We start from the raw sequence: 24,099 nt of genomic DNA, 5'->3' as shown, positions 1-24,099 counted from the left end.
GTAAGAACATTCACACACAGCACACTTTACCTCCTTAACCGTCAGTCATAAGCCAAACATTTCACTGTAATGTTCTATCTGAAACCCTCAGAAAAACATCACCACGTCCGTGATGTACAGCAATCATAGTACTGCTGCTCTATGCCTGAGGGGCTTGTTTGTCAAATACAGATGTAAGTGCCATCTAAATCCCACTTTCTTACACGCACACTGCCCTGCTGCTGCTGCTGCAGCTGTGTGTTTGTTTGTTTGTGGGATTTATGTAGAACAGTGAGCTTTAATGCAGTGATTATTACTCTGAGAACTCAATCTTATTTACTCTCTTTCAGTGATTGACAGGTTCGCACCTACTACCACTATTATTTCAACTCACTTTATGTTTAAAGTCGGTTGATTTTAAGGATGATTCCAACAGTCTTAAAGGGACAGTTCACCCCAAAATCTAAAATACCTGTTTGTCCTCTCACCTGTAGTTTCTTACTTTCTTAGTCTAGATTGTGGTGGTGTGAGTCGCCGTATCACCTTCTTTAAAAAGGAACCATGTTTGAAGAAATAGAAGGACAATCATGCAGCATGTTGGAAATTAAAGCTAGGAGGTTAGAGTCACCTTGTGATTTGTTGCAGACATGGAATTTAGGCAACAAGCAGGACCGCTTCTTATCCAGAGTCATTTATTACCAACCAGCACTGCAATGGAGAGAGAGAGAGAAGATTGGAGGGCTGGAGGCTGCAGGGGAAAGAGAGTCAAAGAGAGTGACCATTGGCAGGTAGCAATTACACACACACACACACACACACACACACACACACACACACACACACACACACACACACACACACACACACACACAGGCATAGTGTCCAGCCAGGGCGATTCTTAGTATCCCTCCATAATTATGTTGAGCTGTTGCCCAAATACGTATCGATTGCCACTGAGCCTCGATTGAACCTGACAACATACACAGTCCTGTGTGCAGACCTCACTGCAGTGGAGACGGGTTGGAACGAGGGAGGGATGGGGGGGGGGGGGGGGAAATTGGAAAGGGGGGAGCCAAAAGTAGACAAAGGGGAAGAAAGGAGAGGAGGAAGAGATTGAGGGGGTTGTGAGGGAAGAGAAAGGGAAATATTAAGAGAGATATTTTGATATTTTATTTACAAATGGGGGATTGTTGATGTATGTATGATGATCTTATAATGTATTTTATAAAGTTTATACAAATTAACTGCAAAATTCATATTACTTTATTTATAGAAATATTTGAGTAACAATAAAACGCCAATGATCTTGTACTTACATTCAGATTGACAGTTGTAAGAAAGTTGTAATTTGTTTTCATTTTAACAAACATTATAAAGCAGGTAAAGCAGGTAATCGTAATCCTGTAATCGTATAATAGAAGCAGCTCTGCATGTGACTCCACACGATAAACCACGACGGGAATCTCCATTTTTCCTTTAGCTGTGATCCAAAAAACTCCTGTAGTAAATAAATAGCATTTGGCAATGTGTTTAAAGTCAAATCCTTTACTGTGCAATTGCGCAGAATGGGGTTCATTGTTCTGTTGTATTCACCTTATTGTTTCGGTGTTATTAAAAGTTCAATGCAGGTTCACCTGAACAGATTACAGTGACACAAACCAGAGGGAGGGGTGACGAGGAGGTGCATCGAGGGGGACGTACTGCAGATATTGGAGAGAAATGAGGACATTTTTAGTGGAAAAATTACTCCCTTACTCCCACCTGCCCCCTGTCTCTTGCACACATACACACACACACACAGACACACACACACACAGACACACACGCACACACTGAAACGCACATTCCCAGAGTTGCAGTCATAGCTGTACCGATGCAAAGCTGCTTAATAGCAGAATAATGAGGGTGAATTGGCTTATGGTGTGGAGGGAGGGAGAGTAGACATAATGGTGTCAATGTGGCTGCTACACACACACACACACACACACACACACACACACACACACACATGGATGGATGGAGACCAACATCTCTTCTTACTCTTTCTCACTTCCCCTGCTTTAAACACAAACACACGAGGTTGAATGAATGACCAAGACGGCTACAAGGCTCCTGGTACACTCTTAGTAATAAGGGTGAAGAGAGTGAACAATGAGTGTTCTGAGTTACACTGCGCCACATCAGCTCCGGCCTTGTAGGAGCCTCATGAGACCCACAGCTGTTGGATGTGGTCCCATGGCAATGGAATAAAACAGGAATACAAAACGGTCCTTGCTAGAACAACCTGGGTCTCTTATCAGTACCCTTTGAAGTTGGACAGTTTCTGGATAAAACCTACAGAGAGGGTGAAACCATTGCACCAGAAAATGGGTTTTCTGTAGAACCTCTCATCAAGGGTTCTGGGTGGAACATTTCACAGATGGTTCTGTGTATAACCAGAGAAGAAGTGTATACCATTTCAAACTACTGGCAGAGCTTGTAGTGCCTCATCTTCGTGACAGAGCATCTTTGGTAGAACCCATCTGTGTTGGGTTTTAAAGGTGGAATCTTGATAAAAAGGGTCCTCCTATAAGCACAAGCCAAAGAACCCTATATGGTTCCAGATGGCACCTTTTTCAGTAAAACTGTAATGGACATATCAAATAAATCATCCCTGTATGTCTTTTTTTATACTATACTTAATAGAAAACTAAGATCCATGACTGCCTCAGCAAGTCCGGACTCTTTTATGGGCGGTCCACTCGTGTGTGTGTGTGTGTGTGTGTGTGTGTGTGTGTGTGTGGTTTGCAGCTGGTCGTACCAGTGGGGTGGTTGTACAGTCATCGGCCCATCTCTTATCGATTCTTGGCAGGCAGCTCTGGGCATCGGCAACTCTTCTGTCACGCTCTCCTCTCTCACTTTCTCGCTCTGTGTTTTGGGTATCAGTTTTTTTGTTGGGGGTCTGTGTGGTGCTTCAGAAATTGGACCCAGTGCTGCCTCAGCAGTTCTCTGGCCAGCAGCTACTACTTTGGAAAGAAAAAAGAAATGAGGGAGTGACAGAAAAATGAGTAAGTGTGGATCAGAGTGACAGAAGATACCTTTTGTGGTCATGTGAGTTAGCGGTGGTGTAGCCTACCAAGCGCTTCAACATGGACACTAGAGACTGCTGATTGTTTCCTCTTGACTACTGACAGTCAAGGTTCTTCTTTTTAAGCCATGAATGTGAACCAAGTATGCCTAAATATTACATTATGGGGCACTAGATCTGAGAATGCAATGGAAGGTAGTAACAAAGTTAAGAGACATGTTGTGCAAGAAAGCGAAAACAAAGGGTACAAATCTGTGATGATGATTGAGGCGTTGAGGAGAGAGATGGGAGGAGAGAGATGGGAGGGAGGGAGGGAGGGAGGAGGAGAGCGAGGCGGTTAGCAGCAAAGGTAAAGAGAGGGCGTTAGGGAGAGTGCAGCTTAGTAAAAGCTGCTCTCATCCTTTGAATGGAGGGTGTGATGGAAGGTGATACTCTAATAGGATACAGGACGGACAGATAAAGAGATCAGCTCTCTCTCCCTGGGAGCGTCCCAGTCGGCCATCAGGTCCTCATGCAGGGCTCGTCAAATAAAACCTCTGCTTTATTCAGAGTCCCGTCAGCAGGGACTCAGTCTGGTTCCCTGCCAGGTTACCTGGAGGACCTGACGGAGGGATAGAGAGAGTATATGACCAGGTTGTAAAAAAGATACAAACGCATGAATCTGTAGCTCCAGTGCACATGTTCATCTATAAGATGGTATCATCAGCAAAGATAATAGTGATTCTCGACGTGAACCATCTTCATTTCTGCTGATATAACCGTGGCTGCTAGACTCATGCATTTTTAAAGTCGGTACTTGTGGAACTCCAAAAAGCAGATCCATTTTGCTGATGGTAGTTAAAATACCCAAACTTTTTTTCATTGGCTTGTTTTATCTTTTAAACACATGTGAGTCTGCTATACCAGCTAAAAATACGGATTGAGAAACTAGATGGATGAATCAAAAGTCAAAGTAGAATAGCTTTATTTTCATTGCAGCCTATACAGACAATAAGTTAGCAGTTGAAAGGTTTTATGCAGGTGAGAAACCTCATACATGAGAATAGTCGATACCTTTTGTGTTCCACTTAAACAAAACAAAGCATTGGAAACATATGGGTGCACAGTATTGGCTTTGACTTCATTCACACATTTCTAAAGGAACGCTCTGAAGCCTGGATTGTGGGCTTCCAGCTCACCGATCTCTTTTGTCCTTTCAGTAATTGAAAAAGCCCTAAACACGCCTCCTTTTTAAGCTTGTATATCTTCCTAATGGAATATGTGTTCTCAAAAATCAAAGAAGGAAAGAAATGCCTGCATGAAACACTTCAGTGCAGTCAGTTTGTTGTGGTCTGCATTGGCCTCTGGACACTTTTATTTATTCAGGAGAGATTGACTGTGCACACGTCACTGTCTTCACATTCATCCCACTCTCTTCTCAAAGAGTGACAAACATGTCTAACCCGGGAGCTCCTCGGCACAACCGCAACATCTGACTGTTCACTGATGGATAGTTGGTGGTACTTTGCATGCCCACAATTCTGCAAAACACGCCTCTAGTAAGTGCTTCTCTCGATGAGAAAAATACAAGGATGAAAGGAAACTGTTGGGATTGTTCTTAAACATTAGCTTTTGGCAACATAAAAGCAGTAGAGTGTGGATGTGATCTGCAGACGGCGAGGTGAAGAGATGGATAAATAGTTAGGATTAATCAGTCACTGGCTGACAGGTGCATGCTGCAGAACAAAAAGCAAGTGAAAACAAACCGAGTCAAGAGAAATTGGAGCAAGACAAAGTGGGACCACCCAAAAAAAAAGTGGTATGATGAAAAAAATTATTCATTGTTGAAAGTGAGAGTGAAGAAAACGGGGGAAGGCAGGGGCCGAGAACAAGCGCGGGTGGGAGGAGAGCGGTGCTAAGTAATGTATCCTGCCAGTTCTCATTGTGTCTACAACTGAAACTGCTCCACAGAAGCAAGGAGGCTGTAATAGGATAAAGACTGTACTGCAGAGGGAGAGCGAGAACGAGGGGAGGGGGCAACGTAGGAATAGATTAAAAAGGTAGAAAGAGGAAAAGAAAAAGGGACAACGAGAGGGACAGACGCACATGAACGCAAACAGTCAGGGATCGATTCTTGGTTGTGTAACCAGGTTTGAACACGTCTGGTTGGCCACGTCAGTCGCTTGTTATAATCTCAAAATAATTCGGTGTTTGCTGTCTCCAATCCTTACTGTGCCATCTTTTCCGGTGTTTTGATTTATATTGGAGGAGGATGGGGGGGGCGGGGGGGTCTGCTGTAATATTTCACTGCATTGTTAAAGCCGGATAGACGGTCCGGTTCAGTTTTCTTTTCGAGGGGGTGTGGACGGCTCGTCGTTTGAAATTGGAGATGAGCAGTGCTGTGTGATTTGAAAGTGTACCGCTGTTTGGAAAATGGAGAAGAGGGTGGAGTGTTTTCAAAAGGGAACGGCGAGGTCGCAGTCGGTGACAACAGAGATGATGCGCTGTATTCTCACAATGACAAATCTAATCAGACACGTTTGTGAACAACAAACCACTCAGCAGCTTCCTCACAGCAAAAAGCTTTGCACAAAACCTCAATGAAGGCCGAGTTCAGCGACTTACATTTTCAGCACAGGGCTGGACTGCACGTCTGTTTCTACTGATTCCCAGTGTTACCTGCCTAACGCATGTGTATACACAAGCATGTGAAGCTCCACCGGAATACATTTCTAACTTGCAGTCAGTGTCCATCTGTCTGTTACTGCCAACACAATGTCCCTTCAACATCTCTCTATTTAGGATCGCTGGCTGAGACGAAGGCGATCATCAGAACCTGAACGTTTTTCTCGTGTAGAGAAAGTGTGCAGCTGTCGGTTTTTTGTGTGTGAGACGTAGTCATTGTCTGACATTTTAGGACTTAAACGTTATCATTTTATGGACCGAAACTGAGTCAAAAGACAGGTGTGAGGTCATTAAAATCCCGCAGCCAGACTGTTAAAGTAATGAATGACCTCCTTGTAAAAAGAGATGACAATGCTCAATCATGGCCCTGTTACATATTCTGTTAACATAGTTGATCATGCAGTTTTAATTGAATGCCCTAAGCACTGGGTGGGTGCCATGTGACTGAGAACTGAGCTGGATCAGATTCCAGTTTATCTTTTATAGGGAATCCATCTCCATCACTGTGGGGCTCCACAGGGCTCCGGCCCGGGGCTCATCTTCTTCTGGCTCTGTGTGAGCGCAAACGGAGTGACTGTTGACAGCAATTTAAATAAGTCAAACTAAGAGAGACATCAGGAATCACAAAACAACAGAAATAAATAGATTGCCCAGTGGTAACCATGTCCTGTGAAAAGTTTATTGTGATGTTATTCCCTTCCCTTGCATGCGAGCCTCCTCCCTCATTGCACGCCGAGACGTGATTGCACGTGTAGCGCGTTCAGCCTCCAGACATCGGGGGATAATTGATGCTGTGCACACATGCACACAAATCCACACAAATCCACACAAAACACAAGGATATGTGTGTGCAGCAAAGCTAAAAATGAAGAAATAGCCTTTAGTTTTATAATTGGCTGGGATGTGCACAATATAATGAATGTGTGTGTATCTGTGCATCGGTGTTTGTGTCCTATAATGGCAATGCCCCAGGAGGAAGATGCAAGCGGTCAGTTTTTTTTTTTTTCATTTCACCTGGCTTTTACTGCACACACACACACACACACACACACACACACACACACACACACACACACACACACACACACACACACACACACACACACACAGTTTGAGGGTTTCAGTATAGACTTACTGCTGGCTGGTGATAATGATGAAAATAACCTTATAAGTCTTCTTCCACAATAATAAGGCAACTATACTGGAAATGATTAGCCCATAAATGAGGTAAAGGATGATGCAGGGTGCTGGTGCAGGGTGCTGATGTAGGGTGCTGGTGCAGGGTGCTGGTGCAGGGTGCTGATGTAGGGTGCTGATGCAGGGTGCATGGTAAAGCTCACATCTCAAGAAAGAAAACCCGCCCAGACTCCCAAGAAAAACAATATTAGCATTGTACATATTTGCAAACCGTGGATTCGTTGAATGTCAATGTTTTTGCAGTTGGTCAGAGGAGGTGAGGTAGTACGAGCGAAGTGCAGCGCAAGTGACGTGACCAACGAGACTTAGGGTGGGCTGGAGAGGTAATGGATGGGTCCAACAAAGGACTCTCACCCGGGTATGTGATGTACATACAGTGCAATTAAGAACTTCTGACCAATGACAAACCAGTAACTTTCCAAATTTGTATATATATACTTACTCATGAAACCTCCTTCTAGGTTGTCATGTAAGTACTCGGCTATTAATGGAGTGACAGGATGAAAGTAATGGAGCGTAAAGGCAAACTATACTTCATTTTACGAACAACATTATACAAACGAGCAGCATGAGGCCGGCATGAACGGGGGAAAGGGAAGTGAAGGAAAAAAGGGGGAGAAGTAATAAGAGAGAAATATTTCCGCCCTTTGGCTGATTTAGCTGCAAAGTTGTGAGCCATAATGTCTTTGATTTGCTAATTAGGGCAACTGTTTTTCTCACCAGTGTACCCCATGTATCTCCCTGCACTCGTACTTCGTTCTTCAATCTCTCTTCCTGTCTTCCCAGACGCAAAGTGTGCGTGCGTTTCCGTGCGTGTAGATTTATGCGTGTGTTTGCATGTTCATTAATAATCCCGCAGTCCGCAGGGGTGTGATGAGAAGAGAAAAGCTCCCTTTAAATCACAGACTTATCACTTTATCTGGCCCAGCCAATCACACGCTGATCCTATCACTGACATCAACAAAATGCTGAGAGAGAGACGAGAGAGAGAGAGAGAGAGAGAGAGAGAGAAAAAAGAGAGAGAGATAACAGAGGTATGAGATGAGGGTGAGAACAGGCAAAAAGAAAAAAGCAGAGAAAATGAAGAAAAAGATAAAAGAGAGAGACAATGGAAGGAGGATCAGAGAGAAGAGAAATGAGAAAGAGGGTTTTGCAGGACTAAAATAGACCAAGTCAAATGAGAAAACTAACAAACCGTATCGAGCACTACCAGAAGTGTGCGTGCTTGTGTGTGTGTGTGTGTGTGTGTGTGGGTGTTAGTGTGGTTCAGCACTGCCGTTATTAGGTGACGTAAAGAGCTAATGCGGTGTTAAATAAAGGCAGCACTTGCTTCATTATTCATCGTGTGTGGGGTCACACACCTGCTATTTTGTGTGTGTGTGTGTGTGTGTATCTGAACATGCATGTGTGCATGCACGTACTGTATGTATGATGTGAGAGTGCATGTGTGTGTGTGTGGCCGTGTCAGTTTTCCTTTAAAGAGGATTTGAAACTTTGGGAGCTACAAAGTGGGTCAGCAACTTTCTCTCTTCTTCTCTCCTCCCTTTATTCACCCGAGCACATTTCCTTTGCTTTCACTTTGAGTGGAAACCTTAGAAGCACCTGTTAATAGTCAAGATGCGGTGCAAAGACTTCCCCACACATTAAAAGAACACATTTCTGCGAGTGACACCGAATCCTTGTAATTGACCTTCATTCCAGAAATATTAGCGTCTTTTAAAAAGCAACAGTGACGTTCAAACCGTGCTGCACAAACGTGTTTGTGACCCAGTTGAGTCTCTGCCCCTCTGTTGTGTGAGCAGTGATCCACAGATGCTTCTCTCCACTCACGACTCAAGTCAGATAGTATTACCGTCCTTCGTCCTCGTACGAGAGACCTCAGCAGGGCCGCGCGAGGACGACCCCGATCCTGTTTGTCAGCCTCTAACCAGCGTCACTGGATGACTCATTTTTCCCTCGCACCGATTTCACTTTCAGTATGTTCCCTATAATTGAGTGAGTGCTTTTTTTTTTTGGTTGTTGTTTTCTTTTTCTTTTGCATTTATCCAGAAACGATTGTAATTAGAGCGGAAAGTCAATTGCGCAGACGCTCCACTCTGACCATATAAGGCTAATCGATTCAAACGTTGTGCGTCACCAAACGTCTTGTGTTAAGTCGCACCAGAATATGTTGTGAAGGCTCCGGCTGACTGAGAGCTGACCGCCGGGATGCATGTGTGCTCTGCCCTTGCATTGGAAGGAAGGGCTGGAACTAAAGGTTATTAATCTGATTGTTTTACACCCTTCATTGATTCAGTGTTTTGTCTGTCAGAATCCAGAAATTAGGCATCAATGCCTTTGTAATTTCCCAGATCTAAAAGTGACAGATTCAATTGCAGTGCAAGTTACAGTTCAAAACCCCCAAAATATTCATTTTGCTGTCGCATCAGAAAAAAAAAAGGCTTTTCAGAAGCTTGAACAAGCAAATTTGGTATTTCCGCTCAACTCATCTTAAAATTGAGGATATATCTGATAAAATACTGCGACTGGCCGGGAAAGTAAAGTTTTCCTGTTTTGCTTTTGGAAGACAGAGTAAAAAGTAAGGATTTACTGAATGTGTGAACGTGCTGAATCAGCATATGATGCGCTGATAATGGCCGACCGAAGCTGCAAAAGCGAGGGCTGACACAACGACCACGCTGACTGCCCGACGGTGGCCAACGACGAAGATCGAGATATGTATTTGTGCTTACAAAATCTGAAGTTTCTAATAAAACACACTTTCCTTTATACCTCACAGTCCAATCTGTGTTCACTTCCTTTCCTCTTTCCTCTCCTCCCCTCTTGTCTGATCTCTTCTTTCCGTCGTTTTATCCGATCCTCAACACCTTTCCCTGTCCCCTCTCCTCCAGTCTTTGCCACTCCACTTTTTTTTTCTCCATCTTTCTCTCTTCATCGCTCTTTTGCCCAGAAATGTAAGTGACCCATCTGTGATAGAAAAAAGGTACATTAGGCATTAGGGAGTTCCCCTCCAGCCCTGTGTGTGTGTGTGTGTGTGTGTGTGTGTGTGTGTGTGTGTGTGTGTGTGTGTGTGTGTGTGTGTGTGTGTGTTGTTAACAGATCTCGCCTGATGGACTCCTCCTAGGGGGTGCTGTCCGTCTGCTTGGCCAATGAAATTCAGCCAATTACTCTGCAGGCCTCGCTGGCAGCCAATCAAATGGAAATGGGAGAGCTTAGAGATGACGATGTGGTTTGGGGCGCACAGCACTTATATTGCACTTTGTTAATGTACAGGAAAGTCAGAGCGTACATGAGTGCTCGTGTTCGTACGCTGTGAGAGAGAGCCGCTCTTTTTCAATCCGTCTCTCTCCTCTCTCCTGCTTCCCCCGTTGTTGTAATATTCATGACGTATGTGCGAGTGTGGATGTGAGCAGTTTAGAATAGAGCAGAGTGCTGCAGTGAGTGCAGCAGCGGGAGAGATCCCCCATTTTTGTAACCCTCCTCCTCTTTCCTTTTTCTTTTTTTTTTGACGGTTAGATCAAAAGATCAACATTGATATCATGTATGTGAATAAGGAAATAAGGAGCTGGAGACGTAACATGGTTAGCTGAGCATAAAAAATGGATGCAGGAGGAAAAGCTAGCCTTGCTCTGTCTGAGGTGAAATGAACACGTCTTATTGTTTTGTTTTATCCAACAGACTATTACTTATCTAACAGCAGCAGCATCCTGAAGCCTTGTAATTGGAGTAAAATTGTCAAATGTGTTGCCAAAACCTCACCAACAGTGTCCAACCTGCACCTACAGCTTCAGACGCTGCATAGAAGTACCGGATGAAATGGAAACAACTATCGTTCGTCAAGGAATAGTTCCAGCGTGTGCGTAGCAGCAGCTAAGCTTCACTTCATCTCTGTAATTAACACGCACACATGAGATTGAGCTTTGATATTCCATTCCATGTACTTGTCTTCTGCTTTCTCTCTGTTTTCAGTCCTCTCTCACTTCTTCGTGTTCCCCCCTTCTTTTCTCTTTTACCCACTTGCCCCCCTGACACCGCTCCTCTCTTTTTCCTCATCTATCTTCCTGGCACCACGCGTTCTGTCCATCCCTCCCCGCCCCGCCCCGCCCCGCTTCGTCCTCGTCAAAGTAGGTCCCTCGGTGTCAGTGTCTGTCTGTCGGTGGTGTCAGTGATGATGAATAGCCGACGCCGCCAGTGTATTTAGCGATGACCATAACAGCTGACTGATGCATCTCTGTGGAGGAAGCTATCGGCACATTATGCAGTTATTGATTTGGCCCGACATAGTTGTAAGTCAGGTTAGAATCAAGGGGTAATATGATGGGAGATGGCATGTACTTTGCACTGTAACATGTCCTCCTTTCTGGCTACATATAAAGAATAAAATGACAGAGAGAGCTGTTTACCATAAACAATGATCAAAACTATATACTGTAAGTTTCAACGAGAATGTTTTATTTTCAAAGTAATTAATATCAACGTTGTCAATAAAGACATCAATTATAATGTGTTTGTATTTGTATAGTAAATATATGGCTACAGCCTGCAGTCGGTTAGCTTAGCTTAGCATAAAGACTGGACTTCCTGCCTCTGTAACATCACAACGTGTCAGTTTTTAAACTTCACTCTTATGTGTGAGACATTACATGTTAATTAGTGAGCTTTAGAGGAGCTAGGCTAGTCTTTATGCTGAGCTAAGCTAAGCTAAGCTAATCGTCTCCTGGCCACAGCTCAATATCGAATGGACGGAGAAGATATCAATATCGAGTAAATTTGAATATTTTCCAATATATATTGAGCTATTCCTGAAACAGGAAGTGGTTTTGAGTGTTCTTAATCGTAGATTGTGGATAGAAACGAGAGGGCATGCGGCCATTTCTGACTGGACAACCCTGCTTTCTAAACAGCGGATACTGCTGCACACAGTTATTAATCCCCCCTCACCAGCGGAGGAGGAGGAGGGCTGGATGAGCGAAACTCAGCCAAGTGAGTCACAGTTTTCACAATTTGCTCAGTTTCTGCAAACATCTGACAGACATTCAGCGACGTGCCGAAGGCGGCCAGGTTTACTCAAATTAGCACAAAATGTTCACAATATGACAGCAGGACACGCTAACACTCTGTAGCTCACATTGAAACAGATTTGATAACTGTGCTGTTAAGTGTCATCAGAAAGTGAACAAAATGGTCATCTGAAGTTGGGAGTGTTGGAACATCTGGTCCTGGCAATCTGCTCAACACCCAAATATTTGTCGTGGTGTTGACCCGGCAAAGCTAATTTGCAAGTGATATTTCCCCTCATTTCATTTCTTTTTATTCTTCTCTCTGGCATTGCTCCCGCTCCTTATTTCCCCTCACGTATGCCAGCTGAAAGATCAAACTCAGTCCCTCGTTGCTGTGCTGCGCAGGTGCTTCAGCTCTAATGTTGTTCCTGAAAACTTGACATTAACATGAAAATGACTTCAGAACGGTACCCGTGCTCCCTCGCGTCACCTCAGCCTTTTTTTTTTTTCTGGGCTGCTTTACGACTCCATGAATGTAAGTCTCGGTGTTTTGTTCCTGTGTGAATTTGGCCTTTGAGGCCTTTGATTTTGTTGTTTTTCCTGGGCAGTGGGTGTTCTTCCATTCTGTTTGAGCTGAGGTTTATATTATGTTGTTTCTGTCTTTGGAATGAACTCATGATACACAACCCTCTGGCACACACACACAAGCACACACACACACGAATAAGTCCCTTTTACCATGAATTTAGTGCATGTATGCGTGAGAACACACACTTTACGTCTGAGTTAATGCAAATGTTTGTGTGCGATTGAACCGAACGCTTCCTCCTTGTGCATTATCTCTCCTAATAAACAGCCTCTCAGATAAGGTTCACGATTTCATCGCTCAGCATCCCGCCGCCTCGCACTGAACTCTCATCTTAAACGCTTCAGTTCTTTGAAACCCTTTAAGGCGGCTGCACACCGAGTACTTCCGTACAGGATTACTATATTCAATACTTTAAAAAGAAAACATGTTTCAACAAGGAATCCAAACAAAGGGGTTTCTTGTCGGAGTATTATGTATTCAATAAAGCACCGCTGCGGTGAGGACGGGCTGTGCGGCGACTCCTAATTCAAAGTCCTATTTTATTGCGATTAGCACCTCTGCTCATTCAGTTTGGATTTTTTTCTCCTCTCTCTTTTGTGTTCATGCAAAAACCCGGCCAAATGTCAGACGGAGAGAAAGCCGCCGAGGAGGTATGAAAAGACAATTAAAGGGGATGAAAAAAATGAAGGAGGAAAGTAAAAGAAAGCTAAAAAAGGAGACAAGAGGAATAGAATAAGTAGGAAAGAAAATGGAGAAGGAGCTGCAGGAAGGAAGGAAGGAAGGGAGGGAATTAGGAAAGCATGATGGGTAGGACAGCGAAACTGAAGAGAATAATCATGACGTTTATGGCTGTTGATAATGGCAATATTGACAGTGATGACAATTTTGATAATGATGACTCTATTATGACTGTGGAGGCTGTAATGATGAGAGGTTTTGTGCATGTGACAGGTGTGAAATGCACAGTATGTCGAAGTGTGGTGAAGACAGGCGTATTAACGCACCGATAACTAACAAGCAGGGCTGTGGAGGGAGAGAGTAGAGTAATCAGATTACCAAGAAAGGAGCGGTTTAACGGAAAAATAAAGCAGCAGTATTCCTCACCTTTGCATAACCCCTGTGCTGAACCACATGTCACCAACAAAATTCAGCTATATGTGTTGTTTCTGCTTTCCTTTGCTGTCAATCATCTCATACATACAGCTAAATCAAACCTGACTGACACATTTAGCCGTTTACTTTCCGTTAATGTAATTCTGGGTAAATGGTGTAGTTACATGTACAATCGCAGCACTGATAACAGCCACTGCTGCTCAGATGTAAGGTTAGGTCCCAGAGGAGGGAAGCAGGATATTGGCCTTATTAGAAGAGATGGGTGAGTGGGTGGGAGAGGGCAAGACGGATAGAGGGAGGCGAGAAAAGGCAGAGCCCCTGGACAGAGAGTTAACGGAAAGAAAGAAAGACACAGAGAGGAAGATATTGGACTTATTAGAGAAGAGAGTGAGTGGGAGAGGAGGGCAAACACAGAGAGACAAAGATAGAGGCAGAGAGAGAGAGAGAGAGAGAGAGGGATGATGTTATTTTGTCAGTGTTTCCCCGTGGGGTCTCGACTGCTTGTTAAAAAGTCCTGACAGAGGAACCACAGCAATAACACACACCCACACACACACATGCACACGGACAGACACTGCTCCTTTGTGATAAACTTTCAATAGGTCTCTCTCTCCCAGTGTGTGTGTTCGACTAAAATGGGCTTCATTCACACCGAAAATATTCCTCTGACGTCAAACACAGCAGTGTGTGTGTGTGTGTGTGTGTGTGTGTGTGTGTGTGTGTAGGAGTAGCTTCTATTGCAGTTGAAGGCTCTGTAATTATTATCCAAAACAAACAAATTAAGGTTTTTTCTGCTCCCCTCTGTTCGCACCAATAACTTTATTAACACCCCTCCACAACACACGAGCACACGCTCACACTCACAGTGCCATCGCGAGATCCGCTTACTGCGTTGAGCTAAAAACACGATAATCTAGTAAAGGCTGAATAAAACTTCCACAGCGTCGTAAGAGTCTGTCAGAGCCGTTCACATTAGAATGCAGTAAACTCGCATAATGTGTAAGTAAAAGACACGATCAAAGCAATGTTGTTAGCGCAATTATATTTCCCTCTGGTATCAAGAGATGGAATGAGAAGCACGAGGAGGCTTTTTGTTTTAGTTTGTGTGATTCTAATGCAGATGAACAACCCGCAGGCTGGTGGCATCATCCAAATGAATCTACACAGAGTAGAATTACACACATTGTATTTAAAACATCGCAGGTCATTTATTGTAGTGCAGGCTTTGCTTTTGTTTTGTTAATGAGACATTGTTTTCAACAAAGGGAGTGTTGTTGACCATATAGTTCAATGAATAGTGGAGTCAAACATAGAGCTCAACTTAAATACAGTTATTCAAATTCAAATTGCATTTTACTTTAATTTAAGATTACAATCTTAACTTCCCATCCCTCTCATCCATGGTTTCTCTTTTTTGTTATCTTATTACGTTATATTCATTATATTTCCTTCTAAATTTGAGTATCACTGTTCTTCAGTCATTTGATGTTAGAAGTCGGCGCACGCTTCAGCACCACGGACAGAGCCGTGCTGCTCCACACATGAGCGCGTTTAGTGCAGTGTCAATATGTCAAGTTGCTCCTATTTAAGAAAAGGAATTCCTTAAAGTCTTTCTTCAACGTGTTCTCAGGTTATCTACATCTCATGTGTCTGTGTTTGACAGAGGATATAAAGGACAGTAACATGTGGTCTCTGTGCCACGAGTGGAACATATTCACTCTCTTAATACAGGTGATGACATCATTTCCTCCTGCTGACGATAGTCAGTGATTTCTTGCTTATTTGGCAAACATACGAGCATGGCTGAATCCTCATTACTTTAATGTGGGACACATCCATCCCACCAAAAGGTTCAACTTTTCTAATTGGCTTTCCTGTAATTCTTCATTTTAGTTTCCTCTAAAATACACAGTGGGAGGCAGACGTGCGCGGCGCGCCAGCCTATAAGTTGTTTTGTACATTTGGATTTTGTGAGCGGTGTACATGTTCTACACTCTGTGGATCTGTTTGGCACCAGTGTCTGTGATATTGCATGAGCGCGCAGCTCCACGGTGACAGAGACACCGTGGAGCTGGTTTTTGGCCAAAGTGCAACATTAAAGTCCATTATTTCGGATAGTTTTAAACAATGCAGCCTGGCCGAGCTGCAGAGCCTGATTTATTATGATGTCGTACACAGAATCTAATGTGCAGTGCTTACTACATGTTTAGCATTTTCATATTAGGTCACCGACTGTCATCATTTTTTGGCGCTAAGGACGTAACAATACACCGGGCAACTTCACACTTTGGCAACCTCAAGTGGCTGAAAATTGCTTTTTGAAGTTTATATGATTTATTTTTTGTTTTACAACCATAAAATGTGGTCTCAGTAAACAAAATCCAATTATTGTCGAGTTCTACTTTCTCTGGATGGAGTGCTGCAGCTGTTGCTATATATTTTTTTTTTCCTTTCAGAACATAATATCGACAAACCTCAGTCTGGTGAAGGCAGTGCATTTACTGTGTACACTAATCACTTGTTTTTTCATTTAGTTTCTGATAGAATGATGGTTTTTGTGTGTGCGCGTGTGCTTTTTGGCTCCAGTGCCTCCGTCTGTCTGTGTGGTTTATGTGGCGACTGCTATCTTCTTGGCATTTCAGTTTGTTTCCGCAGACATCTTTTGTTTTTGCTGCAGCTATTTTTATGCCTGTCTGTTTATATTTAGTAACTGGCCACCGAGGAATTTTTGTCAAATCGGTGTGTTTCTCCTCCAGTGGACGCTGCAGAGCACTGCAGAGACAGAACGCTACCGGGAAGCAGACACAAGCGATACTTTGACATATATGACACCCGTTATACGGCACATGTATGCAGCTTTATCAGGCCTTTATCTCGGTGAGCGTGTACCTCACAACCTAAACTCACAATGCACTACACACTCATCTGTCTGTGTGTCTCTTCATTTATTCTTTTTGCACATGTGTGCGTGTCATCAGACCAGACAGTGCATGATGCTATCAGCGGCAGAGGATATGAGGACTACTATTTATAACTCCCCTCTGTCTCAACTTAGACACACTGTCCTGCCCCGCGGGGCAGGTGCTTGTGTGTGTGTGTGTGTGTGTGTGTGTGTGTGTGTGTGTGTGTGTGTGGTCGTGTGCGTGCCTCTTTGTGTGTCTGCAACAGTGTGGGACATTTGGGAGTGCGAGACTGTGAACGTGATAGACTAGACGCGCGTGTTCAGGTGTGTTTTTGCGTGCGTGCCGTGTTTGTGTGCGCAAGGCGCCGCTAGCTGAAGGTGTGAGTGGGAAGAAGAGACATGTCACACTTGACAAGGGTGAAATGAGAGGATGCGATTGGCTGTTTTCTGATGTCACGGATTGCGAGCCGTCCCAATTAGAAACAATCATACGCTGCTTAGTCAGTCCGTCAGTCTCTCCTCTACCCAGCTCACCTCTCTCTCTCTTTCTGCCCTGCGTCAACATTTCCTACCTCTTTGCCTCTAATTCGATGTCTCCATGGAGCTTTTTTCTGCCTGCCACTCTCAGGCTAATTTCCTTTATTGCAGTGTTCTTGTTGCTAATTCTCTATCATGGCCTTCTTTTTTCACTCTGCATTTTTTGTTTTGTGAGTTCCATCTGTTATTTTCTGTTATCTGTTCGTGCTTCGTGTCATATTGTCTCCCTCTACCTCTCTCACACTCAACTGCATTCGACAAAACCTTGAGGGAAAACACAAATGCTATGAGCGACAACAAAACATATATTATGTGAATTTGAAACGTAACAAAGAAGCACACGCATTAATACACAGATCTGTGTAATCTAGTGGTTCCATTCTCTGCGCTTCTGTTTTGGTTTCTCCCGGAGAGAGACGTTTAAACGAGAGATTTCAGATGTCAGAGACAGGGTTGAAGTTGTGGTGTCTTCTCCCTCTCAGCTGGAGAGTGAGAATAAAAGACAGGGAGGTGAGTGTCCTTACGAGTCTGCTTCACTCAAGTGTTCAATAGTAGGTGCCTCTGCTCTCAGAATTATAGGCTAGACCAACCTAAACTGCCCGTTCATGTAAAATACGATTATTCAGCCCAACCTGAACCGAGTCTCTGCCGTCCTGTCGGGTTCTGTCGGGTTTGATGTGACGAGATCCTGTGAAAATAAAGAGACGTGATTTGGCCCGCACAAATGAGCGCAGGCACGTGCCCAGCCTCATTTGAAAGCAGAAAAGAGCTTTTTTTTTGTTTTTTTTGGTAATAGGAAGATTTCCGTTTTGTGGTAGAATTTGGCTTCCTCTCCCGGGGTTCCTGGAGCTTGAATCCTTTCAGACAGGCACACACAAATTAACACACACCCACACACGCAGGCATATAAAACACTGCCAACATATTATTGAAACAGCATTATTTAGAGATTATTCACAACCAGGGTTGGCTTTTGCTGAATTCATTTTGCATAAACGTTGCCTTTAGTAGCGATACACTGGGCATCTTGATATTTGGTGATTTTTCAGGTAAACTGAGAAATGAAATGCGTTTTCATGGGTTTGACAGAATTCCCTGAACTAATAACTCTCACCCCTATAAATTGGATTTTGTAAAAATGTAAAGTCAAATAAACAAGCTGCATCTTTATCATGAGCCCAGCGGTGAGACAGAAGAAAAATCTTTTTTTTATGAAATCAAAAGAAACCTTGACGACACATGGGAGTCAACAGGTGGCAGGTGTAGATGTTGCTACTTTATCTGAAGATGAAAATAAATAAACAAAAATTCACATATATATCTGCCACCATTTTGCTCTTATATGTATTCCATGAGTGGCCCTGCGCTGCCCACAGTCCTCCGTATATTGCAGCACAGTGTGGGAGTATCGGCCGCTGCTGTGATGAAGACAGGAAGTGACACGTCTTATAGCATGACCTCCCTCCTGTCCCACCATGCTCGAGCATTGCTTCAGTTTCTACCCCATTAGAACACAAACACTCACACACACACACACACACACACACACACACACACACACACACACACACAAACACACACACACATACACTCGCACACAGGGCTGCACAGAGAGCCTCTGAAGAGCACTTGAGTCGGAGTACGGAGTGAGCCGGCCTCACACACAGATACAATACCATGAAAGAGCACTCAAGAGTCTCGATATAGGGGGGAAGGAGACGCACAGTCGCACAAATTACACCCACATTATTCCGAGGGTATCAACACAATGGAAAATGAAAAGCTCGGTCATGCATATAGCGATGGAATGACATTACATTACACTGATACGGTTACAAGTGCAATCCACTATACACAGACCCTGCTTTCTACAACCCAATGTCGTCTTCCCTCAGTTGTGTTATACCTACTCTGTGTCTTATGCGTGTGACTGTCTATAGGAAAAGAGCTGCATAATATTAGATAATTCAATATTATAATTCAATATAAACAATGAAGTTTTGGTTCGTTGTATTTTGCATCAGCTGTGATCTGATTGAGGCTGATGTTAGATGGCGTTACACTACACAGCACTATAGCTCCCAGCATTACAGTTGCTGCTTCGTCACACACCAACGCTCTTTTTTCAAGTTTAGTCACACTGTGGATGAAGTCGTGTAGATGCAGGCTGCAGGCGGTGTGTACATGTAGTGCGCTCCGGTGTGTGTGTGTGTAAGTGCACGAGGTGCATTTGTTCGTTTTGAGAGCAGGTGTGATCTTACAAAGTGAGACCGGGCGTAATCTCTTTTCTTCTTCATTTGTCTCATGTCTCTCGCTCCAACCTTTTGTTCTGTGCCTCTTAGCCATCGTTCTCCTTTCTTTCTGGCTGTCAGGTAGCGGTCTGACACACACACACACACACAAGACATGCACACACACACACACACTAACCTGCAAGTCCATCATAACTAGAGTGCCAAAGACAAGTGGTGCCAAGATAAGCCATGTGTGAACTCTCTGACATGTCAAGGTAACAAGGAATCCTCACACACAACAAATCATGCAACAAACAACCAAAGACGAGCTGACGCTTCGCCAGTCCACACATTTTGTGATGCTACACTCTTCTTTCTTTTTTTTTTTTCCTCCTTCACCATTCATCACTATTTACTGTGACTCATTTCCCCTTGTGTAATAGCCCGCGCCATAATGACTCATTTAATACGAAACCTCCGATATAAATGAATAGAGTTAATTTGTCCACCTGTAATAGTGCTTGTCTGCTCTGTCCAAGCCCATGTCTCAGTTTGGCAGAATTAAGTGGCAAATGATTGTGAGTCACGTTTAATGGAGTGGATACGAGCGCCTCAGAGTGAATGTAACCCTCGTTCCCCAGAACCAGGCCCACAGAGTTCTGCAGCCCGTCTGTACCGCACCAATCCAATTTGGGCTTAATTGAATTGTTCTGAGTCCCTCATCCATATATTTCCTCCACGAGAAGCGTATTACTCTCGATCTGTGTGTGTGTGTGTGTGTGTGTGTGTGTGTGTGTGTGTGGTATTTCTGAATTGCAGTTTGAATTAGCAATAAAGCAAGTTAGACAAAAATCCAAATATATCTTCAACTAAATCTCTTGTTCCCCTCCTTTTGTTCTGCTCCCCCCCCATCCTTTTTTCCCCTCCATCTTTCTCCCCGGTCTTCTTTTCTCAGGATGTGAAGTCGACGTTCTTCCAGTTCGGCGCCTCCATCCAGCAGGAGGCTCTACTGATGCTGAACATCATGGAGGAGTACGACTGGCACATCTTCTCCATCGTCACGTCAAAGTTCCCCGGCTACCAGGAGTTCATCAACATCCTGAAAACTACCGTGGACAACAGGTAGGATCAACTAGACGCCTGCTTTGCACGGTTCTCTTATCATCTTAAATGATATATCTGATTAATTAAATTATAATGACAGCCAACGAGTTGATGCCGCAGCACAAGTCTTGCCAGCTGTTGCAGCCACGTGGCAAAAGTCCCTTTTTATTTGGAGAAACTCTGGATAAAGGACACAAACTGCTTTGAGTGAAATGCTAATGTCAGCATGCTAGCATGCTTACAATGATACTGATATTATGTCGATGCTAAGCAAGTATAATAATTCACTTGCCAATTAGCTGGTAACACATAGTTGAGTAATAATAGTTGAGACACTTCTCTCAAGATCACAAACATCCACTTAATGGTGTCATTAAAGGAAACACCAAGGGATCAACAGAGTCAGTAGGAGACATCATCAGGGGACCCTGAATGTCTGTACAGAGTTTTGTGCCAATCCATCAAGTAGATGTTGAGTTATTTAACTGGTCAGGGAATCACCAGAGCTATTAGGATTCATCCTCTGGGCAGCATGGATCGTTGTACTAAATGTCATTGTAACCCATCTAAGTGTTGAGATATTTCAGTCCGGATCAAGTTGGTGGACCGACCGACCGACCGAGTCATGCTGCTATAGCTAGAAGAGCAAAACATCTATACCATATGAGGAAGAGGCAGTCATACTCTTGATTATTATATCTTAAAAGTATAAGCTAACCTTGCAAGAAAACCACATTAACTGAAAGTCTGGATAAACAACTTCAGACGGATTCTTTGTTTAACGGAGGATCTATGAAGTACATGAACAACGGGCCGTTCTCTCTACACCTCATCCTGTTTTGGTCATCGTTCCCAAAATCCCCTCTTAAGGCCAACAGCTTGCACTAAGAAAAAGCTAAAGATAACAAGCGCTGCGGTCATGTTTGCAGAGTGGATACTGTGTCCTACTGTAGCACGGGCATTTTTCTACAAGCCCATTTTTCCATTTTGTGTGTCACTGCAAATTTCCCCAGAGAATGGAGAAGTTTACGTTCTAGAGGAGTTACTGCTCACGATGTTTCGGCCTTGCATTTTTCATCCCCCTGCATTCATACGGTGCACTACAGCAGCCAACCTTGTGTAACTCAAGCCCCACTTCGGATCACCTTCCCAGAGATATAAAAAATAAACAGCACATGACAAAAAAAGGTCACTTTGGGAACGTCTGCTAGCTATTCGTTCTGCTAATTCATGAGCGCATTTCGATAAATAACCAGCTTTGTAATATATTCATTTAATCTAACCAACTAGTGCAGCCCGGCCCAGTGGTTGAGAACAGCTGTACTTCAAAGACAGCCAACTGTAAAAGGATTTCATCAGCATTCTTCAAATGAATGGAGATGACAGGTAGGTTTACTACACAGGCGGCTTGGCTGTTTGCCGCACCTTTTAGGTCATTTTGACGGATGCTGTAGCTCTCCGCAGAGAGCGAGAGAAAAAAACACCGCTGAAGAGAACAGCAAGCCATAATTTGTGGCATAAAAAAATGTCAAGTTAATGATCCATGTTCAGCAGTGTTGAGATGTTGGCAAGAACTGGTGCCTGAACCCGTGATATATTAAAACCCAGCTGAGGAGGGTCTTTTTCATTAGCAGTTACTCTTTATGTCAAACCAAACAGCGATTCAAACACTCTCAGCCCGTGTCTGTATTTGGTAACACTGGCGGCAATTGTTTTAATCACACGTAGAGTGGCAACAGATGGTTAAGTGGCTGATTGAATGGGATTATGAATTTCTCCCTCAAACAGGTGTTGCTCTCAGGAAACTGGGAAGCGTGAGCTACTAAAAACGTGTCACAATTTATCTAATCTGCCCAAATAGGGATCAGATCCTGTGCACTTTTTTCGCTTCCAGCAAGCCCGAGACCCTTGTTTATGCTCCTGTTGTCAATCGATACATCCACTCCCTGCGCATGCTTTTACACTTTTGTGCAAGATAGCTCCGCAGTGTTACAGATCTGTAATAAAGAAAAGTAATTTAACATGCCAGTGTCAATACTCGTACCACCTCCGGAAGTGATTTGACCTCAATGTTGGAATAAAAGCCATCGTTTATGAAACAAGAAAAAGCCAAATTACTTGCAATTACCCGTCGTCGATTTCCCGTGTCAGCATTCAGCTGGTTCAAAGTGACTTAGTCATGGGCAGACAGTTTTAATACCGATGCACTTCCATCATTCACTACAGAGAATTGGACCAGTCAGCTGAGTGAGTCAAGACTGACCTGCGTGGAAACATTTTAGTACTGCAAGTAGCCTCGATGAAATACCGGCCCAGATATATGACATGAGAGTGAGGTGATATATTTTGTGGATGGCCACATACGTTCTGACGGAGATGAATGTGGGCAGGTAGATGCTTGTGCCCAACCAGTGTCATTTGCAGATTAAAGGTGACAGATCTGGGTTTTCAGACCGGAATGCTTCGGGCCTGCATGATCTGGATCGTCTCGAACACACAGCGTACACACTCGCATGTTTCAATGTGATCTGAGGGGTGAAAATCTAAATAATTATCATCGGCCTCCACAGCTATGTAAGGATTTATTTAATAAAAGGATAATAGTTTCTCTTGGTTGGTTTGGTACAATGATTTATAACTGTGTTTTTAGATTTTGTGTAGAAAACAGGAAATGTTATTTGTATTACATTCTCCCGTACTTGTTACTACCCATGAATGTGTCTCTGTGTATCATTGTCTCTCTTTACTCGTTTTGTCATCGGGGACCTGTAGACCATTATCACTCTGGACAGCAAGCAGTGGACAGCAAGTCCCAAATCACTCTCATGTTACACTGCTTGTCTGTTGTTGGATTCGTGCACGCTGGTTTACTGCTCCCCCCCTTTTCCCTATCGTGTGTCACACTCGGTCTCCTGTTTGTGTGTGTTTATGTGTCTGTGTGTGTGTGTGTGTGTGCAGCTGTATTAGTCCCTCACTCTGCCAGCTCTGCCATCAAGGGCCCGTCCTCCTGATACCACAGCATGTTATTAGATATTTTCTTTAATCACTATCATAACCGCCACTTCTTCTGTTTCTGCTGCTCTTTAGCCGCATTGGGACCCGCTGAATATTATCACTCTGGACGTTAAAGAAAAAGAGCAGCCGGTCCCCACTGGATGAAAAAAGAAACTCTATAAATGCATTATCATTTTAATAAGCGCCTGTTGCTTCTATCTCTGGCTGCAGAGCTGCATAGGAAGTGCTTCGGAGTCGTACAGATCCGTTTTTCCTTCACAGTTGTTTTGAGTATTTCAGGTTCAACACTGTGTAAAACATATCAGCAACATGGTTGTGCAGGAGTAATGAAACCTATTTCTGTTGTGACAGACGCTACGTTTTCATGTTAATAGCAGCAATAGTTTCTGATAAGTGCACGCTGACCACAGGCCCTCTCGCATTAGCAGACAGCGTTTGTTCTCCTCGTCCTTTAGTCGTGCGGGCTGCAACCTGCTGAGCATCGTTATGCGGGGCCAGCGTTAGCATTTGCATTCTCCATTTAGCCTTAATGTGTTCCCCCTGACAATAAGCACTTTACACCTATTAGCATTCACATCGCACTTAACAATGATATTAATTATAATGGATAATTATAACTGCCCTTTCCAGCACCTGAGCAAAGTTAATAGGCTATTAGTTCATTATTAACATTTCACTCCTGTCCTCGTTATCCTTGT

General features: G+C 43.6%; 1 protein-coding gene across 2 annotated transcripts in view; it reads left to right on the top strand.

Annotated features, from left to right (window-relative positions):
- grin2aa (glutamate receptor, ionotropic, N-methyl D-aspartate 2A, a) overlaps positions 1–24,099 on the top strand; it is a gene marked incomplete at both ends in the record, with an annotated part of 128,222 nt that overhangs the window by 60,978 nt on the left and 43,145 nt on the right. For both annotated transcript variants that reach the window (XM_079178321.1, XM_079178320.1), the window contains one exon: positions 20,238–20,404. In XM_079178321.1, coding sequence (XP_079034447.1) covers positions 20,238–20,404 — 167 coding nt within the window. The remainder of the gene's footprint in view (positions 1–20,237; positions 20,405–24,099) is intronic.

Source organism: Pholis gunnellus (assembly GCF_910591455.1).
Source record: "Pholis gunnellus genome assembly, chromosome: 17".
Lineage (NCBI taxonomy): Eukaryota > Metazoa > Chordata > Actinopteri > Perciformes > Pholidae > Pholis > Pholis gunnellus.
Note: the sequence above shows the minus strand (reverse complement) of the source record. Positions and strands in the feature narration are given on the sequence as shown.